Source organism: Triturus cristatus, chromosome 1_1 (genome assembly GCF_964204655.1).
Source record: "Triturus cristatus chromosome 1_1, aTriCri1.1, whole genome shotgun sequence".
Classification (NCBI taxonomy): Eukaryota; Metazoa; Chordata; class Amphibia; order Caudata; family Salamandridae; genus Triturus; species Triturus cristatus.
The window spans coordinates 139,552,038-139,566,248 of record NC_140579.1 but is presented as its reverse complement, the minus strand read 5'-3'; the positions used below and the strand labels follow the sequence as shown (position 1 = coordinate 139,566,248).

Genomic DNA, 14,211 nt, shown 5'->3' with positions numbered 1-14,211 from the left:
ATATTTTAAAGGCAGCAATCGGCAACTGTGTGCATTTGTGTGTGCGTAATATCTAATGGAACATGTGTGCGTGCGCTACAAAAAAACGCTAAACAGCAGGAAAGCTTCTGTGTACCTATTGCAATGTTTTAGAGTCTCGGGTTTGTTTTTTCCCACCGAGCCAATACGCTGGGGATAGATCATGGCTGTGCTTCTTTTTAATACAGCGCTGACATAATTACCATGCTTTCTAGTCGTTGAAAAACTTCACGAGCTGGTCACGGCGCTTCATATGCCGCTATATGACTTTTCCTATTTACATAGCGCTTTCACTTCAACAAATCACACCATTATTGTCTGATATATAACTTCTTAATTAATCCTTGGCGTTATCAGTTTAACAATCGCTGTGCTACATTCCCGGTATGTGACTTATTCCATCTTCATGGCGCTTCCCTTTAACAAACCGCAGCACTTTATTCTCTGGTATGGGGCTTTTTGAATATCCATGCTGCTTTCACGTTAGCAATTTGCAGCACTTCCATTAGTGGAATGTGACTTGTTGCATCTTCGCCGGCTTTCCCTTTAACAACACCAGGCAGCAAAATAAGAGACAAAAGAAGCCTTGGCTGGCCACTAACCTATCGCTCCGCATCATTGTATCAGGGCTGTGCCTATGCCAATGCAACACTTAAATAAAACATGCTCCTTACACCTCCTTGGCGATTTCACTTTAACAAACCACAACACTACACTTTCCGGGGTGTGCCTTTTAAGATCTCCATAGCGCTTTCACTTTAAACAAACCGCAGCGCTTCATACTCCAATATCTGACTTTTTACATCTTCACGGCGCTTTCACTTTAACGTCAGCCATTATTTGAAGTTAATTCATGGTCGAGTACTGCCTGGTGATAATTGCCTCACCTACCTATATACAATGCCCTTTAACACTGCAATTATTAGTGTTATAGTATATACATATGCAATGGCTGCCATACCATGTAAAAACACAAGCTCTCAGCATTGCGCAAAGGCAGCCGCTTGTTTATAATTGCATCGCACTTTCACTTTAAGTGAAAGCGCGATGCAAAGATAAACATGCGGCTGTCTTTGCCAAAGCCGAATGAGAACAAAAAAGTGCGTTGTGCCTGCAGTGAGAGTAGGTCAGTAAGAAAAGAAAAAAGTGCTTAGCGGCTAATTAGGAGACACTGTCTCCCGTCGTCGGTAAAAGATGCAATCCCGGCAGGCGGGGTCAAAAACGAACCGGGTGGTAACCAGGAGGGACCAAAAAGCCTCCTGGACAATCATAACACCCGGTTTTGCATAATTTGTGACGCAAAATGACACGCACCAATGCAAAACATGGGCGGAGCAGAAAGCGAGCTTCTGGAATCATATCGATTCCAAGAAGCCCTCGCATGGCGAGTCCAGTGCATGCGGGCTGCTAACGCCAGGCGAGACCTAAAAAAATTGGTGTAATTTAGCTATGTTGTATGCCTGGTGCAGATGTGTTTTAATGGAATATGCCTCTTTTTCCTGCATACCATTACCCTGCATGTTGTTACAATGCGGTCGTTACACCGACCGCGTTGTAACAACGCATACTACTTGCGGAGGGGGACGCAGTCTGTGCGGACTGTAGTGAAGGTGTTGGATTTTAAATCGAACACCTTCTCCCCCCTCCGCAAGTCGTTGTAACGACTTGCGGGGTAATGGTATGCGTTGTTACAATGCAGTCGTTGTTGCGACCGCGTTTTAACAACATGCGGGGTGACTGTTATTTACCGTTTTAATGTATGTATATTCTCCAGAGACACAGAAACTTAAAGGAAAATCTAAAAGTATCTTTCTGCTTGGCACTCTGAATAAATAATGTTGACTAGTTGGCAAATCAGATACACTCCGATATACAAATAAACATTTAATCATAGAATTGAACCACAGGTTTTAATTTATCCCCATAGGATTCTGTTTTCTCGGTTTCTTTGTGTTCAGCACCATACAACAGTCAAAACCTCTTTTGACTCCTCCCTCGAAGGAAGTTTGCTGAGCAGTCCATCAGGGTTCTGCCATTTATGTTTCAGTTTCAACTAATCCCCCTCACTTTATTCCTTCAGTTTTATGTGACCGAGTACTTTATGATACGGAGCGGATTCCCAGCATAAAGTCTTGCAGCTCTGCTGGAGTTGAACATATCAAATGAATAAACCAAATGCGGCCTAGCCATTAGAGCCTCCCACTTTGGAACTGGGGAACCCGGGCACGGTTCAATATTCTGTGATTGTTTGCAAATCGCTTAATATCTTATATCTTTAATAAGATTTATAACATAATCGAATGCTCTTGGGCCAAGATAACACTACATATAACCTGAAACATAGCGGTTAGGAGAGGCAATATCTGGGGAAAGTTCAAACCAGAACCAACAGCGGTCAACACAAGAGGCAGCACAGGCACCACCTTTACAGAACTACATCAGAGATTGGTCCAGGCTGTACCCTTGTAAGGTCATCGGGGGTGGGGCATAAGAGGACTCTATAGGGCAGGATGAGAAACAAAGGAACACCAGGGGCAAAGATGCTGACTATCACCGCTCTATACAGGGTCAGAATGAAATTTGTTTATGGAGAATGGAGAATGAATGGTCACCTTTATGTTCCGTCAGAAACTGAGGGATCCAGGACACAGGACAAGGATGGATGATATGGACCGCGCATAGCAGATTACATCACACACACACCTCACTGCACAAACTACATTATGCACATGCCAGAACCCGCACAGAACACAAAGGGACTCCCATCTTTGTGATGTTGTAGGTACTGTTATCTATTTAGAATGGTAAACATCTTAAGCCGAACTGTAAAGGAACTAGCTCTACAGCAAAATACCTGATTAGTAACAACCTCTTGGAAGCACTGGGTGGTGAGAGCTGCCTTCTCCAACAAACCAGCTTCCTCAAATGTGATTGGAGTGGACTGAAGTTGGGTGGTTCCCTAATAAATACTTCTCGTCAGGACGCCCCAAAAGGCAGAATTTGAGGTTCAATGCTCAACAGTGATTTTCATATAGGATTCTGAGACTCTGATGGTTATATATTGGCTAAATACTAATCAAGAACTTTTCAAGAAACTCGCCATCTCAGACATTTTCAAGGTAGCGGAAGGAGACATCATTATAGGGGGCGGTTGATCTAGATGCACGGTACAAGGGATGATCGCACAGTACTCAGATTTGGGAGTCTGGTGCAGCCACGACACCGTTTAGGGAATGGTCCATTTCAATGAGCAGGCGGGCTCACAACCTGAATTACACAGGCTTATCATTTAACATGTTAGCCCGTCATACTTATGCCGGACATGATCACTTGCTAATAACAGTTTTTAACCCCAAATCACCAAACCAACAATAAGCCAAGTAGCTTCTCAGACCATTTCCTCGTTACAGTAAAGCACTCGAAACCTGGGCTCAAAAGACAAGGGTCGAATTGGCAATTCAATGATTACCTCCTCCTTGACACAGCTCTCAAAGCAGGGATTGAGGTAGCGCTTAGAAATTTTAGGACAGGAAATGATTAAGAAGCAATGCAGATATCAGCACTACGAGATAGGTTTAAGGTGTTTTCACAGGTTATCTTCGTCTTAGCGTCGTCACGCCTCAACAAAACACATACTGACAAAAGGGCTGAACAGGAGCCGTCATGTTATGCCTCGAGTAAGAGAGCAGGCAGACTAGTGCCTGTATAGCAAAATAACCAATGCTTATCTTACATGCACACATACTGGGGACAAAGAGTGACGAATACAGGCAAAGACCGTGTAAGAAGCTATAGGTATAGAGGAGGTTGTTACCACTGTACGAGGGAAAGCGCTTTGACCAGATAGCTACACATCTCTGTTTTACAAAACATTTTACAGGCCCCTGACCCCAATTCTAGCGAGGCTCTTCAACTCCTTTGGGAATCAGGAAAACATATCTAACCCTATGCTGCTCCCTTCCATATAACCAATTCCGAAACCAGGAACATACTGCTCTCAGCTTGGGCCGACAAGAACAAAATCTGCCCTGAACCTCATACTAAACGGTTCACAGTCATTTTAGTGACAAGACTATGATATCAGGAGTGGGGCACCCAACCAAGTCGGCTTCATTTTGGGTCACACAAGTGACTACTGTATGAAGAAAGTCCCACAACTTGGTGAGAATGTCCAACTGAGGTGACGGTATGGCTTGCACCTCTCCCTTGATGCGGAAATGGCATTTGACAGATTGAACTGGAGATTTAGGAAATGACTGGTGAACTTCTTGGGTTTTGGTCCAAGATTCCATACTCGGTTGAAAGCTATCAAATCCACAGGCACATCTACCAGTGAACCCACAAACTCCCAGGTCCTTGAAATCCAAAGGATTACAGGCTAAATTGCCCACTATCACCTCTCGAATTCCCAGAGGCTGGAATACTGGGACTTGATGATTTTGGGGAATCCAACAAGTCATGAACACATTCAAAACGACAATCTTTGGCGAAAGCATCAAGCTCTTGATCACACATCTAAAATGTTCCCCGTCCCGTTTGATTGCAGAACTGGAGGAATATAGAACAGTCTCTGAATTCAAAGCCATCATAATAAAGTCTGAAGCCCTGATTCATAGCACCCATCCTGACAGGATGCTGGCCCTCTTTGTCCTCATGCCTGTATGAGCTTCCACTAAAGCGGTGACCTACCAAGGAATCTAAACTGCCCCATCCATGGCACAGCTTGTAGCTTAAAACAACCAGTGATGCTGCCGACAATTAGAAAAGAGGGGCAATGGTGGCACATACACTACTTGTCACTGCTCTGCAGGAATGCTGCAGTAAAGATATCGGTCCTCCCCAAGATCTGCTGTCTGTTCCAAACCCTCCCTCACCGCCACCCTCCATCCTCAGACTGTTTAAACTTTATATGGCAAGAGAGGAAAGCAAGAGTGGCAACTACTAGACTCGACAATCTTCCAGTGTCCCAGGGTGGATTGGTGCTCCTGCTACTGGTTGGTTACTCCCAAGGGCACACAAATGCTTCCTGGCAGTGTGCAGGAAGATGAAAGCTGACAAGCAATGGTGATTTATAGACCACACCATTGCAGGGGCATCCTACAGAAAAGTCAGCGGCTAGACAATAAACACAGAAAGTGAAGTTTTACTCTTCTCCGTTGCTGGGTGCGACACTCAATGTATGGGACAAACTGGGAAGATCAGGGGCGTCACAACCTACACTTCCTTCTGGTGCAAAAAAACCAACTTCGCACTGGATTTGAACAGTGATGGCTTTAAATGTGGATGTCTGATGTGGGGCTTATAATTTAGAGGGAGTGACGCTAAATGCTTTGAAAGGCTGAAAAGAGAATTTAACTAGAGTGGTTTAGATACCTACAAGTTTGCCACTGAGTGATGAATCTGACAGAAAGGGAGGTAGTGTCGCGTAAGCTCACACCGTTTGAGGAGCAGGCGAAGAGTGGCGGACACAATAAGCACTTGGGTTCCATCTTGTATTTATTTATTTTTGTTTATTTTGAAGGTTTTGTATAGCGCGAACAAGACCCTTGCGGGTATCAAAGCGCTTTACAGGGCAAATATGGGTGACAGAAATACACAAAATTAATATAGGTTATAGTAATACAGCAGTAATAGCTATTACAGAATGGCAAGTATATACAAGGTTGTATAGATGGGTCAAGTGAATTTGGCTAAGAGAATCGCTTTCACTTCTTTTTTGAAGAATGCCGTGGACGGGTTCTGCCTCCTTTCTGGGGTCAAAGCATTCCAAATCCTAGGAGCCATTCCAGAGAAGGACCGGTTGTATGTTTTTTTCTTGGTAAATTGTTGTGGTTTCAGTAGAAGATTATAGGAGCTCCTAGTGGTTCTGTTGCCACCCGATAGTGTCAGTTTTCAGCTACGTATCTCGGGGTTTTATGATGGAGTGCCTTGTGTGTCATGCAGGCTATTTTCAGGTGGATTCTGGCCTCAAAAGGTAGCCAGTTAAGGGCACGAAGGTCAGTGGAGATAGGACAGGTTCTTTTGGAGCCTGTAATGAGTCTCGCAGCTGCGTTGATTGAGGCTCTTAGAGGGGCCGTCGTAGATCTGGGAAGGCCGCAGAGAGAGATACTCCCATATTCAATTCTGGGGATTACAAGAGCTTGAACTGCCTGTTTGAAGTCATTTGCGGGCAGGAAGGGTTTCAAACTCCTCAGAGTGTTCATCTAGAAGTCTGCTCCTTTTGTGGCGATGCCGATGTGTTTCTGCATATTTAGCTTATTGTCCAGCGTTATTCCCAGCGATTTCGCTGAATGGATGATGAGGTTGACCATTGAGTGCTTTTAGGTGTTGCATCCAATCGAGGATGTTTGTTGATTAGTTGGGAGGGGTGATTAAGAGTAATTCGGTTTTGAGGGTGTTTAGTTTTAAGTGGTTATAGGCCAACCAGATCTGCGTTTCTTGGAGATTTGAGTTGTCCTCTAGTGAGTTGATCTTAATGTATAGTTGTGTGTCGTCTGCGTACATGTGATAATGGACATTCAAGGAGCAGAGAAGATCGGTGAGTGGTTCCATAAACAGGTTAAAAAGGGGGACAATCCCGGTGGTACTCCTAAAGTGAGTGGGGTGGGCTTGGATAAGGATTGACAGACCTTGAAACTTTGTGTTCTGTTTTGAAGGAACAAGATGAACCAGTTTAGGACCCGACCAGATAGTCCCATTCTGTGTTTCAAGAGATCGAATAGGTTGTCGTGTTTGGCAGTGTCGAAGGCCGAGGATAAATCAAGCAGGATTAGTAAGCAGGCTTTGTTTTGGTCCAGAATTTTTAATGCGTCATCAATTATGTGGGTCATGGCTGATTCGGTACTGTGCCCTGCACGAAAACCTGATTGAAATAGATTGAGCAAGTTGTAGTGGTCTATGTGGCTGCTAAGCTGTGTGTGAACAAATTTTTCTAGCAGTTTGGCCAAGGTGGGGATGTTGGATATTGGGCGGTAGTTATTCAGGTCTGATGGGTCCAACAAGGTCTTCTTTAAAATGGGGGAAACTTGACCTGCTTTAAGGATATCTGGGATGGATCCTTGCAGGAGAGAGTAGTTTATAATCCTTGTCCATAGATGTACTAGTATTGGGATGAAGTCTTTTAGGTGGTTTGCTGGGAGAGGGTCAGAGAAGTGATTGGAGGGATTCAGGGCCGTGAGCGTTTTTAGGATAGTATCCTCGTTATAGGTGTTGAAGGAAGCCCAGGTTGCGTTGTTTTTGCGGTCGAACTTTGCCGAGCCACTAAGAGGGGTCATTAGCACGGACCGTGAGGAGACCCTATGCGGGTCGGTATGGGATAATAGATCATTAAGCAGGTCTATCTTTATGTTTCTGTCTTTGTTGTAAAGAAGGAGGCAAATTCCTCGCAGGTGGGCAGAGTGTCAGGATTAACTTGGGGCGAATGGGAGGGAACCTTAGATTGAGATTTGATTAGTTCGAATAGCCTTTTGGGGCGATTCTTGGCTTGGTCTAGTTGTTTGCTGAAGAAGTCTGCTTTAGATCATCTAATCTTTCTGTAATATGAGTTTCGAGTACTTCTTAGTAACTTGAGGTGGGCAGAGGATGGTGCGGCTCTCCATTGTCGTTCAATTGATCTTACTGATCTTCTGTCTTCATTTAGCCTACCATCGTACCAGGGATTTGAGTTTTTTTATAGGGACTCTTTTCAATTGTAGGGGAGCTAGGTTGTTTAATACAGTGTTCATAGCGTGGAAGTAGTAGTGATTAGTCAGATCGTTTACCTCATCTAACCCTTCTGGTGGGGACATGAGGTTGGGACTAGAGGTTGCAAATAGGTTGGGACTGATTTTTTTTAAGTTCGTCTTCCAGATTTTCGTTCTCGTGGGTTGGACAGAGAGATGTTTGACTGATTGATTGATATGGAAGGTGATGATGTGATGGTCAGACCAGTCACAGGGGATAATCGATTCAATCTGGGTGTGTTCCACTTTGGAAATTACTAGATCAAGGGTTGAGCCTTTTTCATGGGTAGGGCTGCCACAGATTTGGGACAGTATAAGGTCAGATAGGAAAGCTTTGAGGCTATTAACCTTGGGTCCTCAAGATCATTCCAATGGAGGTTAAAGTCCCCCAGGAATATTTGAATGTTTTGTTGTCTGACGTTTGTGGCTAGGAGATTCATGAAGTGTTCGAAGAAGGTGAGGTTATTCCCTGGAGGGTGGTAAAATGAGTGTTGTGAGCATGTAGGTTTGTTATTGTTAGTGATGTCTAAACGCAAGTATTCACAGGAAGAGAGTGCTGGGGAGATAGAGCAGTTCACAGAGAGGTTGTTCCGATGTATGCAGGCAATACCACCACCTGGCCTATCAATTCTATCTAGCCTTGTGATGTGGTAGTTCGGGGAACTAATATGTCACGGATGGGGGTGGATGATTCATTTAGCCATGTTTCAGTTAAAATTAGAAGGTCAGTTTCATTGGCAAGGATGAGGTCCGCTGTATCGTATATTGTATAAATGAGAACCTTGGTTGCATAAACACACAAAAGCTCAGGTCAGAAAAGATGGGAGGCAGAACGATAACGAATGGGGAAAAGCCTCTGACAAATCTAATGCGGAAATAAGAAATGTGAATTGAAAGGAGATATGTACAAGATTCTCATCTGCCGGTACAAAGCACCTGAGAAAGCGAATAAGTTGGATAATGGAAAATTGCCCCTCTATTGGAAAGGTTCACTGTTCACCTACTTTGGCACTTCACTAATGTCAACAAACATTGGCAACTGTCTCAGTGTTCAGTACTAGTGTTCTGAGGAACCCAGTGATGTGCTATCGAGTCTCCACTTCCTGCCCACACTGCGTCAAAGCTCTGTGAATAACCCAGACGGAAGTGACAATTACAGACAGATTCCATCGAGGAGTACACTCACTACAGTATCAGCATTCAACGGGAGAAGCGTTGGAGACAAGCCTCGAGGGAGAAAGCAGTAGCGACTTGGCAAACCTAGGCCAGATGGGGGCTGCTGGTGGGCGAAGGGCCCCTCAGGAGTAGTTAGTTCTGTTAACAGTTTCTTTGCTACTTGCCGACCTGCTGGTTGCAAGTGATGGAACTGTTCAAACTAAAACAAAAAATAAATAAAAACATCTTATCTTAAACTTAACACCACCAAGTGAAAAATGTTGCTTTAGATGATGAAGTATGTGACCTGCCTCCATGTGACCGCGCACCCATAATGCCCCGTCATTCACAACTCGGGTATTCTAGTCAATCCAGAATTAATCCGTGCTCCCCGGAATACAGCTGCGAATACGGTGACCCGGCTTCTTTCAGCCATGTCAGATTAGGTGGAGTTTCCCTCATTTGTTGTATAAACACAAGGTGATGGCTTTTCACGCCTTCTGAACCACATGTCGGGCTCCCTCCAGTGGGACCAGCTTCCTGGTGTGTACTCAGGCTGAGCAAATCTGATAACACATAATTCATGCCTTATTCCACTCACCTACTGCCCCCCATATTCAAGTATATTGCCTTTAAATCCCAGTACATTCTGCTCAAACCATGAAAATGGCCCCTTTTTTTTAAAACCTAAAATTAACAAATATCTATCCTCTCGCCAACTGCAATCCGTATCTTATCTTCTGCTCAAAATCCCTTTGTTCTTTCGAAGCAGATGTGCAGGCTGTGCTACTTGACACAGGTTGCCAACGTGTCGCTCAGTCTTAGAGAAGAGCACAGTGACTTACAAAGTAACACCTAAGAACAGGTTTGTTAACACTAAAGGAGCTTCTCTAGCTTTCAGACATAGGCGGTCGACAACACCATAAACCCTCTTCAAAGTGCAAGCTTAAGATTTAGAGGGCATATATAACATAACAGAAGACTGACATTCTGTACATAAACAAAGATACCAGGCGAGCCCACAGAGACAACAAGGTGGGGGACTACCACACGTTCTTACAAACACACGCCAAACACGTTTGTGCCTCCTGACAGCTGCCCATAGACACAAAGGCTGCATGGGGGGGGTTTGTTTTGATAAGAACTTTGGTGCCAGTTGACGAACCTTCACAAAACTATTTTAAAAGTACATTCCCTTCAGCTCCTTCCTGGAAAGTGTTTCGAATGATCAGTCAAGCGGGAATGTGAAAAAAATGAGGAGTCCCAAAAAGCAATTTACCTTTGCAATCTTATCAGAGAATTTTAGTTGATGATACAGGAACATAATTATACCTCATTTGCCAATAAGCCAGATTCTTATCCACAAAGCGTACTTTTTGTGATTTGGTGTAAATCAGTTTAGCCGTTTTGAGAAATTAAGGTTACAAAAACAACAACTATCTGGTTGGGGCATGCCCAGCTTTGCTCTGGTTGTCCTCTTTAAAGGGGACTGGTCAATCCTGACTGGTAGGACCTGAACAGCCGTAACAGGACTCAATGAGGCGGTCCCCAAGTCCTGGAAATTAGTTAAAAATATATACAAGGGGGCAGAGTGAGTATTTTGTTCATGTTGTGGTCAGTCAATCAAGTGGGGGGGCCCTACATGTCTTTTGGGGTAAGGGTGTGTACAGCCTGCCTCCTTATATATTGAATGTATTTTCAGGACACAGGGACCATGTATAGCTACCACAGCATATTGTTAAGGTTGTGACCAACTAATCCGTATTGACTAGTCCCCCTTTAAAGTGGCCGATATGAGCATATCTAAACACCAACACTCCAGATGTGCCCAACTTTATAATCCATGCACTACCCGAGCCACTCTTTAAACACTAATTTCTAGAAAATGGCTGTACGGATTTATACCAAATCTAATCCCTTTAGATATGTTTCTCTGCATCGAGCACCAAACTTTCCAATGGGAAAATCAGACTTTTGGGACCCCGACCCCCTTTTTCTAGTTCCGGCATAATGTATCACTGCAAGACTTTCTATAAAGGAGCTGAGGTGGATGAACTTTTTTTTTTTTTAAAGGATTTGTGCGGATTTGTCAAACAGAGCCAAGGTATTCAAAAAACAAAAAATGTCTTTCCTAAGGAAATTCTGACCAAAGTATAACTACACTGCTGCTACAGCCACACATACTCACTGCCACGTGGCTAGTATGTGGGAGACATTTTGCAAAGAGACTGCAGACACTGGCCCAGAAAGAATCATATAGACAGTTTACAAAGTTTTCACAGGCGGAGGCTTCAGGTTACACAGGCCTTACAGGCCCAGATTTTATCATTCATGTGACATCTACATGCCATGCTGCATTTGTCAGCAGGGGAGGCTGCAGTAATATGAGTGGTAATCCTGATGTCCTCTTACCTGGGACCAGCATGCTGGTGAAGCCTTCCCCATGCCCTATGCCAAGAACATCCTCGTAAGGGCAGAACTGCAGTCCATGGACCCCCTGCCGCAGGGCGTGAGTCATGTACGGCTGCTTCGGGGGCTTCAGGTGGATGTCCTTATAAACCTAGAATACAGAAGAGAAAGTATGGGGAAATAGTTACCCAGGTGCCAGCCTTAGAAACATCACTTGGGCTTAGATCTTCTCTCTGTCTGTATGAGGGCACAGGGTGGTCTTTCTGTGACTTGTTAGCGCTTGCTTACACCTGCAGGAACAACCCTGTCAAACACACCGCTGGCTACAGAGGTCGGCACCTCTTACCCATCAGCCACTCTGCAATGAGCAGGGCCCTCAAGAGATGAAGCACTTCATACACAGAGGTATACAGAAGCGAATGCTTTGCAAAGATTAAACTGCCACCTTACAGTTACTGATTGGTGTATTGTGATATTAAACTGACACTAATGGGGGTTCATCTTTTCCCATGCAGTTTTGCTGTGCCTTAAAATAGCAAAGTAACACTGCCCCAGAATGTGGTAAATTACACAAATGATTTGACTTTTTCTTGCTGCATAGTTCAGTCATCCTTGATACAGATTTCCAGTGCCCCTAGCTTAAAAATGATAAAACGCGCCAATGAATGTACATTTGTTTCTACAAACCGAAGAAGTTTTTGATTTGCACAAAAGCTTGTATGCTATCTTTTACGTTTATTGTAAAAACAAGAGCAAAGCTTGATTGAGCTGGACTTTGACCACATAAATTGAAGGAAATGCCTAAAGCCCTCTCAAGAAATGTTGGAATTCAAGTCACAAAAGCAATTTTTGTCCCAAAAAGTACATTTAGGGTGGAAAAAAAGTAATCTACCAAGGCCATGAATTCCTAAAAGGGATTCCTAGCATGCGTAAATCGTTTTACTACTGCATATTTCTCTTCCACGACTGTGAAGGAATATAAAGTAGCAACTACCACGCAAGGGGTGGGATGCAGGTGAAGCAAGGCTATGGTAGCCTTGTAAGTTTCTGAACTCCCACAAACGTGTATGTCTGTTGGTATTTACACACTCTAATCCGCCCTTCCATACCCTGGAAATGGTGGATTCCCCTAGTAAACGACCAGGAGTAACTGCCCTTCCAAAATGGGAGGAAGAATGTTTGTGAGTTTCAGAAAGTAGTAAATCTAAGAATGGCCCCTTTAATCAGTACACGATGCAGAGATCAAGCCTAAACCCCACCTCCCAGACCAATACCTGTACAACGTTGCCAGAGCCCGCAGCCAGCAGAAGGCTCTGGCTGAAGGAGAGGTGTCCTGCGCCTCCAGGGATGAGGTAGGAATGCAGAGGCTTGTAGGAGCGTATGTCGTACACCTTCAGCTTCTTGTCCAGGCCTGCGGTGGCCATGTACCTGCGAGGGGAGTAGCGGAAGGGAAGGGTCACGGAGGAAGAACAGATTACTATCCCTCATGGTAGGAGACCCTCTCACTTCAAGAGCATCTTATAGGGAACTCCACCGCGCATCGCACTGTGCATGCCACCGTGCATATAAAACATGCATGCCCCTAATCCACGCTCGCTCCCCTGCTGGGACTCAAGGGAGCTCCTCCTCAGCCAACCTGCCACTTCATATTCCAGATTAACCCACACATCAATTCTCTTAATTATTTAATTTCTTTCTTACACTTAGTGAACCCTTGACTTTCCCTACGCCTGTCAACCTTTCCTCTTACACGGCTCCCTACACTGCCACCTCCAACACCTCCCAAGTGACAGCCCTCCACCCATCCATGCAGCCACCTCCATTAATCTCTCCACCATGAGCACAGAACCTTTATAGCTCCAGTTTTGTTGTCTCCATGTTCACCTCACTCCTTTGACCCATAACGCGCCCCAAGGTACAAATCCCACAAATCACAAGCCCACAAAATAATGCCAGATGCATCTTTGACTCACGTGCCAGTCTTTTCAACGGCCAGGGCCCGCACAGGTCCACGGTGACACAACATCTTTACCAAAGGCTCCTTCAGGTTCGGGCTCCAGAGAGAGACTGTGCCTGCCAGTGGTGAGGATGGAATACATTAGAAATTGAAAAGGAAGCCCTTACAGGAAAACACCAGAGGGGGGGATGGGCAGAGAAAGGATCAATGGGGACACGAGATGTCTTGAGGGTTGCGGGGCTAATGTGTTGGTATTACACAGACTTCTCAGAAAAATAGTCTTTGATTTTTAGATTATTTTAAGCCACAAATCCTTTGCTTCAGCGACAAGAAGAGGAAAGCTAACAAAACTGATAGTTCGACTGGATGATTACGAAAGAACACTCGGATAACGTGTGCTCTTCAAGAGGCTAACCATGCTGACTGCGGTAGCCACGAGTCTGACAATTACTCCGTTCTTACATAAAACAAGAGGACTCATCTGCGCAGGCGAGTGCCAATATCTGGGGAGAACAATTGATGGCAAACACCTTTTAAGACACCAGCAGCAGGAACCATGTGTCAGAAAATGGCCCCCTTGCGGTCATAAACTCTCATCTACAGACAGAACACTCAATATTGCGTTGCTTCTGTAGTTGCTTTAATTGCGCTTCTTCTTTAAAAGCAGGATGGTAAACACATGCCCACCACAGCTAGGACCCTGGACATGTACATCAGGAAGACAAACTCTTAAAGGAAAAAAAAGAGATGAGGGCAACTCACTGCGATGGACATGTGCCCCGTTCACTTAGTACGAGTGGTGGGTAGCAGGGTATGAATCATAACAGTACATTTAATAACTAACCATTCCCTGGGGCACTGAATGCCCATGTTCTCACCTGTGGGCAGTCAGTAGCCAGAGACACAGGAACATGTCTGGGGAGGGCAAATCAAAAAGTGTGCAGACTTCAA

General features: G+C 44.6%; 1 protein-coding gene across 1 annotated transcript in view; it reads right to left on the bottom strand.

Moving 5' to 3' along the window:
- Window positions 1–14,211, bottom strand: part of WDR46 (WD repeat domain 46) — a 73,671-nt gene that overhangs the window by 34,796 nt on the left and 24,664 nt on the right. The window contains exons 10-12 of the mRNA XM_085620437.1: window positions 13,277–13,376; window positions 12,578–12,731; window positions 11,307–11,454 (exon numbers count right to left, since the gene is read on the bottom strand). Of these exons, the coding sequence (XP_085476563.1) occupies window positions 11,307–11,454; window positions 12,578–12,731; window positions 13,277–13,376 (402 nt within the window). The remainder of the gene's footprint in view (window positions 1–11,306; window positions 11,455–12,577; window positions 12,732–13,276; window positions 13,377–14,211) is intronic.